The 16397-nt window shown below is 22.1% G+C and overlaps 3 protein-coding genes across 3 annotated transcripts; 1 reads left to right on the top strand and 2 right to left on the bottom strand.

The window, feature by feature from the left end:
• Window positions 1-410: 410 nt before the first annotated feature.
• PBANKA_1106300 (GTPase-activating protein, putative) lies at window positions 411-2162 on the bottom strand (the record flags this gene model as incomplete). The annotated part of the gene is made up of 1 exon (XM_034565590.1): window positions 411-2162. One exon carries the CDS (start codon window positions 2160-2162, stop codon window positions 411-413), a length of 1752 nt encoding a protein of 583 aa, XP_034422272.1.
• A 1553-nt stretch (window positions 2163-3715) lies between these two features.
• On the top strand, window positions 3716-5002 carry PBANKA_1106200 (histone deacetylase, putative; the record flags this gene model as incomplete). Its single annotated transcript, XM_034565589.1, has 2 exons — window positions 3716-4845; window positions 4960-5002. 2 exons carry the CDS (start codon window positions 3716-3718, stop codon window positions 5000-5002), a joined length of 1173 nt encoding a protein of 390 aa, XP_034422271.1.
• Window positions 5003-5489: 487 nt separating this feature from the next.
• On the bottom strand, window positions 5490-14718 carry PBANKA_1106100 (conserved Plasmodium protein, unknown function; the record flags this gene model as incomplete). Its single annotated transcript, XM_034565588.1, has 3 exons — window positions 5490-10888; window positions 11047-11517; window positions 11688-14718. 3 exons carry the CDS (start codon window positions 14716-14718, stop codon window positions 5490-5492), a joined length of 8901 nt encoding a protein of 2966 aa, XP_034422270.1.
• Between the last annotated feature and the right edge of the window lie 1679 nt (window positions 14719-16397).

Below are 16397 nucleotides of genomic sequence, written 5' to 3'. Positions count from 1 at the left end.
AAAGTAAATTAGAAATTAAATAGTGTGTTATGCTACTATATAAATGGAACAAACAGATATGGTCATGTTTATGCGTCATATTCGTTTATGCATTTGTGCATGTACTACATTTGTATGATGTATTCCTAAATTGATAATAATGATCAGAATTGGTAGAGCATTATCTTGATTATGCATATGCAAGTAACATATATTTTTCATGATCGAATAAAATATTATTTGTTACATTCATAGCCATTACAATCTTTGAATTATACTTATTTGAGATATTTCGATTGGGAATATTAGTAGCATAATTGGCCAAAGACGATTGAATAGATTTGGGCTGCATTTTTCAAAAAAAAAAATTTTTTTTTTTAGTATACAACTTTCTTCTATTACTAGCTATAGTTGTACATATGCCAAACAATTTATTTTGTCAAATTAAAGTCAAAATACATATTTGATTCCATTAAAGAGTGTTGGTCAGACACAATATATTCTCTCTTATCGTCGTGATCAACTTGCTCGGTTTTAGGTTTTTGAGTAGTACCGAAAAATAAATTAGTATTAAAATTAATTCCAAGGCAATTATTATTAGCTAAAATTTCATTTGAATATGTATGTTCAGGAAATTTATTTTCATAATTTAGGTTGGGTATTTTAAAGTTATCAGTATACAAGTTTGCGCCTAGGCTGGTATGTTTATATTGTCTATTTTGTTGATCGTTATAAATTAGGTTAGAAGGATTTCTTGGTATCATTATAGAGGAAGCTTTATATACTATATTATCGATCAACTTATCAAAAATTGATATTTTTTTTATGTGTGTGTTATTATTAAAATTTTTATTTTTAAGTTCTTTTGAATTTCGTTTTATCAAAAAAGACCACTTGACTTTGCCAATATTTTTTTTGTCAACATGTATTTCCACCTTTTCATTATTTTTTTTGAATAATATAATATGTCTTAACATCCGATTAGTTACTTTAAATTTATTTATATATTTAAAAAAGTTTTGTTCTTCAAAAAGATAATTAGTAAAGGATAATTTAGTAATGGATTTAAGAAAAATTAAAGCTTGATCATATGACATGGTCATAATTTTTTGGTGATGATGATATAAAATAGATAGACTAAATTTAATTAAAATTTTAATGCCAAATAAAAAAAACATATCCCATAATTTTAATGTATTTTCAAAACTTAAGTCTTGAGAAAATAATGTCATAAACCAATTTATACAAAAGAAATCAATTTTTATTTTTTTTCTTTTAAAATAATAAAACAATTTAGGCATATAAGCTTTTATTAATATATTTAATTGATATATAATTTTTTTTAATTGTGGAAATTTATATATAAACATGCCTTTTAAATTAAACCCTTTTAACAATGCAATAAAACAACGTATTGCGTCTAAATTATTTTGAAAAACTAATAACAATGTTGCAGCAACATAATTCATACCTTGACAATAACCTATATCTTTAAAATATAATGAGCATATTTTTAATATATTTGATAATTTATTTTGCATATCTTCTTTTCTATTTATAAAATATGGATTATTTGGAAACGTTCTATTAATATCTTTTTCAATTATATTATCATAACAACTTTTTTTTTTTTGATATTCATTATATTGATTTTCATTCATATATATATTTTCGGCTAACAATATAGCTTTCCAAATAAATTTTCTTTGTATATTTTTTATGAATTTATTTTTATATAATTGTTTTAGATTGTTTATTGAATGAACTTCAAAAAATAAAAGTTTACATGCCATTGAAACTCTGTTTCTTTCTTTTTCGTTTAAAAACGAAATTACTTTAGTCCCCAAAAGAATATTTAAGCATGGGCTAACAACTGCACTTTTAAGAAAACTTCTTAAATATCCATCATTATAATGAGTTAAATATTGATTATCCATGTTACTCTCTTCATTTTCTATATTACAAGTTTTTATCTCTATATCATCATTGTCTTTTTCATTTTCACTTTTTTTACCTTCACTACTGCTATGATTTTCTCGAAGATCTACAAATGCCCCATCATTTATGTTACATGTATTATTACTAGATTTATGGGTGAAAGTATTTTCATGTTTCTTTCCTTTTGTAACTTTCTTATGTATATTATGTATTATATGATTTTTTATTGATTCATATTTATTCATTTCTTTAGAAAAAACAAACAATATGTCAGTATAATTTTGCGGAATATAAATATAGGTTTTCAATTTTTTTTTTTGTTGAAATAAGTCATATAATAATTTTGGGTTGTTTCATCTTAAGGATGTTGAAATATATGACCATGGCACATACATACCAATGTATGTACACTTTTAATTCAATTTATTTTTCGATAATTATAACGTTTTAATTTTTATATTAGACGATTTTTTTTAAGTTATTGATTGCCAATGATCAGGCAAAACGTACATTTGTTTAAGTTTGATTTGAAAAGTTAAAAAAAAAAATTATTTTTATAAATTAGGAATATTATACCCAAACCAATAAAATGGACAAATTTGAGGAGAGAAATTGAAAATAAATTATTTGTAATAAAATTTGTTTCCACTCTTAGCATATATATTTAGAAGGTTATGATATTTTACAAAAATATTGCCTTATTTTCATATTTTATTTACGAATTATTTTAGAATTATATTTTTACAAGCAACAATTTATTTAGTATTGTATTAAAAAAGAGAAATATAAATAAAGGTGATGAAATATATAGTATATGTTGATAAATCATTTTATAATTTAAAAAAAATATGTGCATGGTATTCATATTTGGCTTATTTTTTCTGTGAAAATAAATTTATTAAAAAAAAATAAATATGGATAAAAGTATATAAAAATGAAAAACAAGCCAAAGCAATATCATCCTTATATCAAATTTAAAGAGAAATATACTTATGAAAAAATAATATGAAAATTTGGACATAAACAATAATTTAGTCAAATAATAATATATGTGTGTAAATTGAGAATGTTTAAAATCTATTGTATATGGTCTCATACGTTTTTAAGGAAATATTTTTCTCTTTTTTTGCTCTGATAAATTACCATTATTGTTGCTATTATATTTTAATTATTTTTTTTTAACAATGAGGTATACTTGTTTAAGTTTAGAAAGTAGTAACGAAATGTGATGAGACATATATCATAATATATATTATGACATATTTATAGTTTTATTAAAAATTGTTGTTGTGTGTGTGCTCATTAAATTGCACACAAATATATACCTCCTTAGTTATGCTATTTCAAAAAGGTGAAAATATAAATCGCCATGAAAATTGTTATTAAATATTTGTCCATAATACCATTGATTTTAAAATAAATATCGGGATATGTATATGGATAGATATATTTTTATTTACTTATTTATTATTTCAAGCTTAGTTTTGTTATATGGGGATTGGGGTTATTTGGAATTTATTGATCGTTTTTTTTCAATGTTGTTATATAAGGTTGATATACCAAAATGTATTTGTTTTACTTTGTCATCTCATTTATGTTATTTGAATTTGTTTGGATAACTTTGGAATTAAAACAAAAATATTCAAATAAAAGAATAACAGAAATTAATAGTTTCATTAATGTTATTGTCGGTGAACAACCAAAAAAAAATTACAATAGTAGAATATGTCAAAATGTAGAAAATAATAAAATTGAAAATTTAATCGATTTGCATACAGAAAAACTTGCACACAAATGTATGAAAAATGAAATAAATAAAAAATATTATCCTCTATGCAACAAAAGAAATGAAGAAATGGATGAACAAATATGGGACTATCCAAATGATGTTAGTTGTGATAATGAATTTTTATTTTTAGATATCCAAAAAGAGATATTTAAAATATGTGAAAATAGTTTTAATGAAAAACTATATGAAAATATTTTTAAAAATCAAAAAAAGTATTGTAATAATTCAAAAAATCCACCTTATGTTTTTCATCCAATATATTCAAATGCTGAAAGAAAAGTGAAATACTCAAACAGACATACACACCGATTTAAGATTAATAAATATGAAAATATATTTAATTATTTAAATAAAAGAGGAGAATGTATATATGAAAATAATTATATTATTCCATCATGTGATGTTAGTAAAATAAAAAAGTCTTTATTTACTATTCATAGTACAGATTTTATAAATAAAATGTTTAATATAATAAAAAACAATGAAGAAATAAATTTATATGAATTAAATTTATTCTCTGATTTAATAGTCAGATATTTAATTGAAATAAATGGAACAGTATTAAGTTCATTAATGGCTTTAAAACATTCTATGTGTATGCATATAGGGGGAGGGAATCACCATTCAAAAAGAGATAAAGGGGATGGGTTTTGTATATTTAATGATATAGCCATAGCTGTTGATTTTTTATTATTTTATAAAATTGTTAAAAGTGTTATTATATTAGACGTTGATGTGCATCAAGGTGATGGAACAGCAGAAATATTTCAAAATCACAAAAATGTTAAAACAATAAGTTTACATTGTAAAGATAATTATCCATTTTTAAAAAAAAAATCAACTATTGATATCGAATTAAATCCATATATGGAAGATAATGAATATTTAAAAATATATCAAAATCTTTTAAATAATATTAAACCTCAAAAACACTCTATAATTTTTTATTTGGCTGGTGTAGATATAAGCAAAGATGATGATTTAGGTTTGCTTTTAATATCTGATCATGGAATATACACTAGAGATTATATAACTTATCAAATGGCGTTTAAAAATAAAATCCCAATAGTTACTCTTCTTTCTGGGGGATATAATGAATGCGATCAAACATTATCTGAAAAACATGCTCTCACTTTTCGGTTAGTATTATTGAACAGAAATTGTTTTCCACAATGTTGTAAAATGTGTGTTCATTTTTCTATATAATTGTATTATTTTTTAATTTAAACATTTTAATTTATGTTTTTTTATAGGGCTGCAAAAGCAGCATGGGCTACAAAGGGAAAACATGGATAAGACCATTTAGAGAACCAAAGTAATTAACTAACTAAATTTATGATAAACTGTTAAAATAATTAAAAGGATGAATATAGTATTTTTTTTTATTTTATGCGTTATTTTTATTAAATTAAAAACATTAAACAAAAATGTATAACAAAAAAAATATATATGGCTATGCCATATTTAAAAAGCGAAGAATATACATTTTCAAAGTATGAGCATTTTGAATTATTCTTCGAATTTAATTAAAAAAATTAATGATAATAATAATATAAAAATGTAATTAAAACGATTGAAAGTAGAGATAAAAGTGACATATATCCATAACAGTTAAAATGAGTATTTTGATGATAAAATTACAATATGACTAAAATTTATATAATAAAACTAAATGAATAATAATTTTCGTAATTCTGTTTTTTTTTCCCGACCAAATCGTTCACATATGATACAATAACAACATAAATGTGATATAATAAAAGTATATATGTATATGATTGTGTTATTGTGTAATTTTATTTTTATTTCTAGAACTTTTTCTACAATTAATTCGTTGCGTTGTAATTTTTTCCTTTTTTTTGGTACGTATAACCTTTTTGAGCGGTATGTTTTCTATTTTGTTATTCAGAGTTAAGTTGATATTTTTTGGAGGGATATAAATATTTTCATAATATTTATTTTTTAAATAAGAGTTTGTTTCTTTTATTTCTCGTTGTTTTGGATCTTGTATAGTAGACATTTTAATTTTTCGTTTATATTTTGATATAATATTTTTGTGTATATTACCAATACGTTTTTTTATAAATTGACCAACTTGTTTATTATCATTTTGATTAAATGTATGTTCTTTTTGATTCTCTTTTATATTTTCTAATAAAATTTCATTAAAATGTTGTTCTTTTATTTGTAATATTTTTTCATATTCATCTTTAGAATCTGGAATAATATCATTAATTTTTGAATCAGATATGCACTCTAAGGATAATAAACTAGAAAGTGAATTGTTCGATATATTGTTGGGTAAATTTTGTTTGTTTTTATTTTTTTGACGAAAAGGATTTATATTAGTAAAAGTTTTATTGTCATCATTTTGATTTGAATATTGTTGATCATCTGTTTCATTTGTTGATTCATCTGCTGTTGAATTTAAAACACATTCATCATTATAATGATTAGATTCATTTTTATCTAAAAACAAAATTTTAGAATCATCCCGAAATAAACAATTATTTTTAGCATGATTTTCCATCATAGTTGATCCGATTTTTAGTATATTATTTTTGTTATTAGAAATATGAGTATAATTATTATTATCATCATCATTTTCCAAATGTATAGATTTGGGTTGGGTATTATTTGTATATCCAGTATGTTCATCATTTTTAGAAAGTTCTCTATTTTTTTTATAAGTATGTGATTTATTATTATTATTATTTAATATAATAGAAGTTGGACAATCATCATATACATCTATGTCAATTTTATCATCATTTTTAGTTTTCGTATCTAACTTTACATATTTTTCTAAATTTGTTGAATCATTTTGATTGTTATTTTGAGGAATTACACATTCTTTAATTTTATCCTCGCTTCCTTTTTTATTACATGTCGAATTTTCTACAAAATCATTGTTACGATTTTCGGAAAGTGATTTTTCTGAAATAGGAAAAGGATCATCTACAGATTTTATTACATCTATTAATTTAGATGATTCCATCGATTCGTTTGGTTCGTTTAATAATGATGGATGGTTCAGGGAATCTTCAGGTACACGAACATTTGATGGATCTTCTTTATCATCATTAAAAACTGGACCAATACTGGCCCCAAATTTTTCTATTTTAGATAATTCAATGTCATATTCTCGAACTTGAATTTCTTCACAAAAAGCAACTTTGCTAATTCTTCGATTTTTCATTTTATTTTTTTTTAAATTATTAAATTCAAGTGTTAGATTTGATTGGGATGGTGGATCATGGAATAAGGGATCACCCTTTTTTTTGGATTCTGAAATGATTTTATTATCTGATTGATCAGAGTCTAATATATCATTACTACTTGTGTCTGTTTCATTTTTTTTTATAGAACAATAATGATCATTGTTATTAATAAATGGTGTGTGCATAAAATTTGATGGGAGTGTTCTTGTAGGATCAGCTCCTGTAGATTTATGAAATTTTGTGCAATGTTCAACTAGAAGTTCATAATCATTAAATTGCAAATGTAAACATAATGGGCAATGATAATGTGGATTAATATATAATCTTGTATTTCTTTTCATTTTTTTTTTTTTTTTTTTCCATTTTTTAGAACCATTGTAAGATGTAACTCCTGGATCTACTTTTGTTTCTGATGGGTTCTTTTCATTATTATCATGCTCTAATTTACAAGGAAATATTATATAACCACCTAAATTTTTTCTATTGTTCCAATGTTCATTTAAATAATGCATATAATTTTTTACATAAACATTAGGAGGATAATATTTTTGATCACATAATGGGCAAAAATATTTTTGCCAATCTGGATTTCCATATATTAATCTTTTATCTTCTAATGAATGAAAAGCTTCAATTCTTAATGGCATAACAGATGATCTATGCATTTCTTTATATATATTAGTTATGTATGGAATTTCATTATTTAATTTTTCTGCTTCTATACGATTTTTTATAAGATTTTCTGATAGTTTATTATCTTTTATTTTATTTAATAATAAGTTTGTTTTTGTATCCATCTCAGTTATATTTTTTTCTTGAATAATTAGTTTTTCAGATTTGTCATTAATATCGTTATCTTTTAATACTACATCTATTGAATTTTTTTTTATAATATTATTTTCCTGACATATATTGTTATTGTTACATCTGTTTTCGTACATTGATTTTTGATAAGAATGTGCATCCATATTTGTAAAAAATGTGTTATCAAAAATGTTTTTAGTATAAGCTGTATATTCTTCTATTTCCAAATATTTTGTATGTACTTCCTTTTTTTCGATAATTAACTCGTTTTCGATTTTTTCATCCATATTTTCCTTTCCATTATTAGTAGCATAATTTTCTGGTGTATCATGACATAAACTATATTCTGTACAATTAGAACCATGTCCATCTACTTGATCATATAATGATACTGTTTTTGAAGTTTTTAATGAAAAATTATCACTATCTTGATTATTAGGAATCGTTGAAATATGATCTGAATCATTTAATTGGGTTACTATTTCTGTGTCTGTTTTAGTTGTTTCACTATTTTCTGGAATTTCATTTTTTTTAATTTTTATATCTATAATGTCATTTGTATAGATATCGGAAGTTTCTTTTTGGCTATTTGTATTATTTTCATATTCATTTTTTTTTCTTCTATTTATGTAATGTTTTTCATATAAGTTAGTATTTGCATCCTCGTCAGAATTTGCTCGAACATTTTTTCTTATCATTGATGGTTTTGATTTCTTATTTGATGTAATGGATTGATTTTTTTTTTTTCGTTTTACTTCTTCAATAGTATGTTCAAAAGGACTGTTATCAGATGCAATATAAACAGATGTATTTTTAGGGGAATCATTTTTCACATACTTATTTATTTTGTTAAAAAAAACATTTTTTAATTTCCTATAAATCATGTTAGTGTTATCATTATCTGAGATTTCAGTTTGTTCTTGACAAATATTATGATCAATTTTGGATTCAATTTTATTTGTATTACTTAAATAAATTTGAGAATTATTTTCTTCTATATTTGGTTTTCCTTGTATTGAATCTGTTTGAATATTAAAAGTAAATAAGTGGGTTAGATCATTTTCTTTATCACACAAAATAGCTTCATGATGTGTTTTCTCGTCATTTGTTGGTGTAAATAAGGATAGTCTTTTATTAGTTGTTTTAATGCAATTTGGTGAGCTAAACTGTATTGGTAAATTATTATCATTATATATTTGTTTATTATCTTTATTTATATCAAAATAATTTTCTTCACAATTGATAATGTTACTCAATTCCTCATTATTAATATTTACGTCATAAATAAATGAATTAAATAAATAATTTTTATTATTAACATTAGTATAATCGTATTCTTCTTCAGTTTTTTCATTTTTTTCATTTTCATCATAGTCATTATTATTCAGAGAAATATCAAGATTGTCGTTTGAACTCATAATACATTTTCCCCATTTTTTTTTCCTATTTTTAAAAATATTTTCATTTACATTGTCATCAGATTGTGATGTTATTGCTTCTGTATGCTTCTCGTTTTGAAAAATAGTCGAATTTTTATCATTTTCTTTGTTTTCACACTTTTTATTATTTTCATGATTTATAGTATGTGTGTACTCCTTACCCCTTTGAGCATCTTTATCTTTGCTATCATTTGATGTTACATCATTCCAAATAAAATCTAATTTTGTTTTATTTGAAAAGAATTCTGGATAACTAGTAATGTCAATATATATTTTTTTATGATCTATCATTTTTATTTTAGTATCATAATTCTCCAAACATGTATTATTGAAAATTTTATCTTCAATTTGTGATTTGGTTATACTATTTTGTGATTCGGATTGTGTAGATGTGGCTATATATTTGTGGTTATCATTATTATTAGCGTTTGTGTTATTTATATTTTTCTTTAAATCGATATTATCTAAATTAGATAAATGATGGATAACATTTTGTGTTGTATTCATTTGATCATTTAAGAAAAAACTATTTTTATTTTGAAAGTTTTGAATATTTTTATGATCGTGTTTGTTAAATATAATAGGCTGTACTTCTTTTTGTTCTTCATCTTTTATATTTTCATCAAGTAATACATTTTGTTTGGATATATTATCATTTTCTATCCATAAGTTTTGTTTTGAATTGTTATTTAGTACATGCTCAGGAGAAGCTATCGTTTTAGTTTCCCATTTATTACAGTTATCGTCAAAATTTTTTAAATTTGAGTTTTGGTTTTTATTGGATTTAATACTAAGTAAGGTGGTATGTATATTTTTGTTTTTTTTTACAATCTCAATTTTTTCATCAATGCTATTTGTGCATTTCATTTTATTTTTTTCGATTATTTTATTTTTAACTATTTGAAATGAATTGGGTCCTAAATTTTTCCTTTGTTTACCTTCTCTTTGAGCATCGACATTTTTTTCATGTTCACTAATTTTTTTTTCACTAGCTTTTTTTCCACTAATTATATCTTCATTGTGGCTTAAATCAGAACAATATGTTTTATTATTGATGTATTTTTTAGAATGTTTATCGTTTGTATTTTTTTGGCAGCCACTTATGGGATATGTATCATCGTGGATGGTCTTTTTATTTTCATCAGTTTTCGTTCGATAACATTTTGATCCGATATTTTCTTTTTTTGGGGAAATTATTATTTTTTTTTTCGATGTTTCAAAATTTTGTTCATCTATTTGTTCATTCTGAAATTGCTTTGTTTCATCGATTTTATTATCATTATCCATTTTTATATTTTCAATTTTTTTGTCTTTGCATTTTTTTTCTATTAGCATAGCAGATAAATTAAAAGCCTTATCCTCGATATTCTGATTTGGGTTTTTATTGCAATTTATTTCTTCTTTACAATTACTTTTTTCAGAATTATTGTGTAATATTTCATTTTCATTTTGTTCACTCTCATTTTGCTCACCCTCATTTTTTGTGCATGTCATAGTGCACTGGGTTGGTTTACTTTCTTTATCTTCAGATAAAAGAAAAGTTTTTTTGTTTATTTGTGAATACTTTGAAAAATTACAAATACTATCAATGTTTCCAAAACTATTATTAATCGTATTACCATATTGTGAGCTCCCATTATTTATAAATTTGTTAATTATGTTGTTATATTCATCAGTTGGATCCATTGAATTTATTTTATTTTCATCTTTGCGAGTTTCTGTGTGTTAAATTAACAAGGAATAAAAAAAAAACAATTTTATGAAAATAGAAATATACGAAAAAAAGGAGGTTATATATAGATATAATAAGTTTGTTATTTTTTTGAGAAAAAAATATTTATTTAAAGAAAAAACCAAATGATAATAAGCTCATTACCTAATAAAATAGAAGAAACATCTTCTAATTTTCTATATCCATAATTTAGCTGTGAACGATTTTTATTATTATCGACATTATTTATTTCTTTTTTATTTTGATATTCTTGTCCTGTAAATGGAATACAACTATCCAGATTATTTCCATCGTTTTCATATTTTATAGTTTGTGGTTGTCTATTTTTTGAAAAATTATTAATATGATTTAAATCTTTTTTATAACATGATTTTATTTGAGAATTAAATATTATATTATTTGTTTTTTTTAAATTTGTTGGCATGGTATTGTTATTTATATAACTATTTTGTGTTTCACTTTTTATGTCTACATTATTTTTATCATGATTATTACAGATATTTAAAATATTATTTATATTTGGAGACATTTCAAATTTTTGGGGTGGAAATTTTTTTAATAAAATGTTCACTGACATATTATCTTTATTTTTCGAATTTTGTGATAATTCATTTCCTATATAAAAAGAAAAATATGAATATTATTATTTTCAACATTTATACTGTTCAGATTAAGTTTAATCATTTTGGAAATATTAAGATAATGTACATTGATAATAAAATTTTTTTTTTATCCAATTTATTAGTTAAAAAAATGTTGATATATATTATATGCATAGCTATTACCTGTATTTATCTTATTAGAAATATGACTGTATTGAGTTTTGATAAAAGGTGATTTAGTTAAATTGATATTGTTTAATGGATTGAAGGTATTTCTTTGTTTTAGTCGATTATATATATTTTTTACGTTAAAGTTATTATTATTATTATTTAATTGTTGATTATTTAACTTTATTGTATTTTCCTTTTTGTTTGCATTTTTATAATTTAGTATATTTTGTTTTAGGATCAGATGTTTGCCAACAACTTTTTCTATAATATTTCGAATAGATGGATTGAATAAAATTGTGGGTTTAGGATTTGCAGTTTTTTTGAAAAATGAGGATGTTCTTTGTTCACTATTTTGATGTGTGTCTACATTATAACTTAATTTTCTTTTTTTTAAGAGTCCTGATTTATCTTCATTTTGAATCAATTCAATGGTATTTCTCGATTTTTGTTTTTTTGTGTTATAATTTTTTACTATAGTTTTACTTAACATGTCTTTGTTGTTTTTTGATAAGTTATTTTCAACTTGTGTATTATAATTAAAATTTTCGAAGCTTCTTCTTTTCATTTCATCAAATTTTAATCCGATTTGCACTGATTCATGTTTTGGGTTTAACATTGTATTATTCATTTTATTTGTTTGTAATAAATTATATTCTTTTGAATCAGGGTTAAAATTTTTTCTTAATATATAATTTTGGCAATTTATTCCATGAAAACCATTTTCTATATTAGATGTGATAATAGAATCTGTAGAATCCATCGGTTTAACAGTAATGAGTATTTTATCACCATCTTGACATATACCACTACTTTCAACAATGGTGTTATTGTTATAATTCTCACTTTCAATATTATTAAAATGCTCAATATATTTATTGTCGTCATAATATTTTCCCAAATTAGTTTGAATATTTACATCTGTTGAATTCATTACTGGCGTTATATTATCATATGACTGTTTCATTTGAGGCATATTAGATATAGACTGATAAAATGCATTATCCGAAAATTTGCCAGGCATATTATTAGTTTTATTTATACTATGATTAATAAATCTACAATTATTAGAATTATTAAAATTTTTATTTTTTGTATTGTCTTTTGGATAAAAGCCTTGATTTGGTAAATGACAAAATTCATCATTTCCTTCAATTATATTGTTATTTTTATATTGTAAGGAAAATAAATTATTATCTTTGGAATTATTCAAATTTATTTTATGATGTATGTGAATTTCTTTGAGTGTTTCTATGGTTTCAGGAAAAAGAAAACCCGTTTTTTGATTTACAAGCTCACTATTGTCCATTTTTAAAATGTTTTCCTGATTAGTATGTGTATTCAAATTATTTTTTTCAGAAGAATTGTTAATTGTAATATTTGAATTATTTTCCATTTTTATATTTTTTACTGATATATAACTTTTTTTATTTGTAATTTTACAAATAAATTTTTTATTTAGATTATCATTTTCGTTATTTTTAGTATTTTTATTGATATAAACTTCTGTTTTGTCTGTTACCTCTTTTTTTTTTTCTATTTGATCAGTATGCTTGCTATTTTCATTCTTCTTATTTTTATTTTTAATTATTAAGGGTTTTATTCCATTTCTAGGATAATAATTGGTTGATTTTGTTTGAATTTTTTCACTAATATTCACATTTCTAATATTCGATTTATTCAAAATTTTTTGTCCATTTTTTATATTCATAACAGATGATTCCTTTGGATGTATTGCTGTTTTTTGTATATAACTTAAATTGTTATAATTAAATGAAACAGGTTTTGAACCTATATTAGTAGACATCTTATCATTTTTAATAAATGAATTTTCTATAGAATTAAAACTTATGGGAATCGATAATGAATTAATTTTTGTATTTATCTCATTTATTTTTTTTATATTTTCCTTATTATTATATATAATATTAGATGATATAGGATATGCCACAGTTATACATGTTTCGATATTTTCATTTTTATTTTTTTTTGTAGAAGGAAGGTTATATGGAATAATTCTCTTAAATTTTTTATTATTTTGTGAATCGTTGTTTTTTTTATCAGTAATTAAACTATTGGTTTCTTGTTTTTTTTTCAATATGTTGTTATTTATTACAATTTTTTTGTATATAGATGTTTTTATTTTGTCTGTCTCATTTTCTGGATTGTTGATTATATTGGATTTTATCTTAATTGATTTTTCTTTCATAATAGAAGATACATTCTTATTAAAAATATTTTCTTTTAATAATTTTTTTTCGATTTTATAATTCACAGTTGAATGACTAGGGTATTTGTCATCATTATTTTTTTTTCTTATTGGATCGAAATTGTTTTTATCATTATTCTTGTCTAATATTTCTACAGGATGGTTGATTATTATTTTTTTTTTTTCGAGATTTGGTTTATTTACTTCATTTTCATGAATAATCGTTATATTAGTAGAAGTAATATCATTTATTGTATTTTGTGATTTTTTTTGATGTAATAAATTTGTGCCTTGAATATTTTTATTTGCATTATTTGAATATTGGCTAGCACCTTTTATATTTATAGTGGATATATTTTTTTTTTTTATTTGATTTTTCTCTGCCTGATTATATTTATTTTTCACATTTCCCGAGGAAATATATGAATCTTTATTTGTGATATTTTTTTCGCTTAATAAATTTTTTGTTTTTAGTGTATATTTGTTAGAAGCACTAGTTAATTTGCCATTTGACTTTATTGTATTTTTCAATGTATCATTGGAAATAGTATTTTTATTTTGTTGGTTTGGATTTATATTTTGTTGGCTTGGGGGTTTTATATCTCTTTCCTTATCATAAATATTATAAGTATATATGTTATTACTAAAAGCAGAAGTTTTATCATTTTCATTAGGAGCGTTAATCAATGAATTTTTATTTTTTTGTAATTTTGGGATTATGGAATTAACCTGCTTGTTTGAACTTTTTGAAATATCTGTCTTTTCTTTTAAATCCAAATTTTTAAATATATGTGCCCCTTTTTTTTGTTCAATTGGTTTATTATTTCTTCTATTCATGTTATAGTTATTTAAAAAAACAAAACAAAACAAAACAACTTATTTCCATTGGTATTTCATTATTTTAATGACTGCCTTTGAAAAAGGATTGACAATTTTGTACAAATGCCAATGTATATGTCTATATGGATTTGCATCAATGTCAACACGTATTCCCTAGCGCAGTTTTATACGTTCTTATATATCTTTATATGAATATAAGAAAAAAAATTTGAAAAATATTCAATTATATATTAATTAAATTAACAAAATTTAGAGCTATGGTTTAAAAATAGTATAGACATATATATATTACATTATTTTATAATTTAATGCTTTAAAATGTGAAGTTTTATTTTCATATGTATATATATTTTTAATCTAGCTTATTTTATAGAAGGATTTTATTTATTCTAATATGGATATTCCAAAGAAATAAATTAAATTTTGTTTATTTTTTTAATTCTTTACATGCTATACAGCTTTAATAGTTAAACCGTATATTTGATTTAAAAATATATAATTCTTTCTACATATTTTGGTGTTTTCTTTTTCTTTTTTTTTACAATATGACATTTCTTTATAATTAATTCATTTTAAAAATAAAGAAGATTCTATATTATTTATATGGTTTTATTTAAAAATTGTAAAAAAAAAAATAATAATAAAATAAAATGCATGTAGACAGGGATATTATCGAATAATATAGAAAAAGTGGGTGTATTTCGTAATATATTAAAAAGAAAAGAGATTATTTAAAAATATTATCGCGCTTTACCGCTTTTTGTTTTTAATACAAATTAATAAAATTTAATAAATAATTGTATTAAATTAAAAATTTAAAACGAATATAAACACATATGCAGACATATAAAAATGTGAATAAAATGCTATTAAATAAATATATATATATTAATTTGTATTCAACTTGAAATATTCCATTTTATATTTTTGAACGTGTGTGTATATTGTATTTTATTTTATTCTTTTTTATTTATATTCCTCTTTTAATTTTTTATTTTTGTATTTTTTTTATTTATATTCTTTTTTTAATTCTTATTTTTATATTTTTTAGTTAATATTCCATATCTTAAGCAAACAATACATTAATTCTACAAAAAATGAGGTTAAATGCAAGTTTTTTGTTTTAATTGTATTTGTATAGATTATATATGTACATATATATGTGAACGTATTCGAAATGATATGTTGTAATAATTATAACTGGCTGAAAAGATAGTGAATTAATTTTAATAAATTTTATTGTTTTGGTCGCATAACAATGTGTATAGAAAAAACAATTGATAGCCCAATATAGTGTAAATACATATAATAATATTTTAAATAAATATATATACATATGTGTGTGTTTTTTTTATCAGAAAGTTCGCATTTTTTATTTCATGTTAAACCTTTTATTTATCGTATTCCTCTTTAGTTACAAATACCATTTCCCCCTTTTCTTTGGCATATATTAATTCGATTTGTATTTTCATTGTTTGGGCGCGCAATGCTATTACATTTTTTGGTGAATTTACAATTAACACATATATAAAATGCACTTGTATGTAACATGCTTAAGCATATTACCATATAAACAAATAAAGAGATATAATGTATTTATAAATAGTCCCATAAAACAACATACAGTTGTATACATTTTTATAAAAAATTAAAAAGAAAAACGTTGATGAAATTTG

Source organism: Plasmodium berghei (genome assembly GCF_900002375.2).
Source record: "Plasmodium berghei ANKA genome assembly, chromosome: 11".
Taxonomy (NCBI): domain Eukaryota; phylum Apicomplexa; class Aconoidasida; order Haemosporida; family Plasmodiidae; genus Plasmodium; species Plasmodium berghei.
This window is presented reverse-complemented; position numbering and strand designations above follow the sequence as displayed.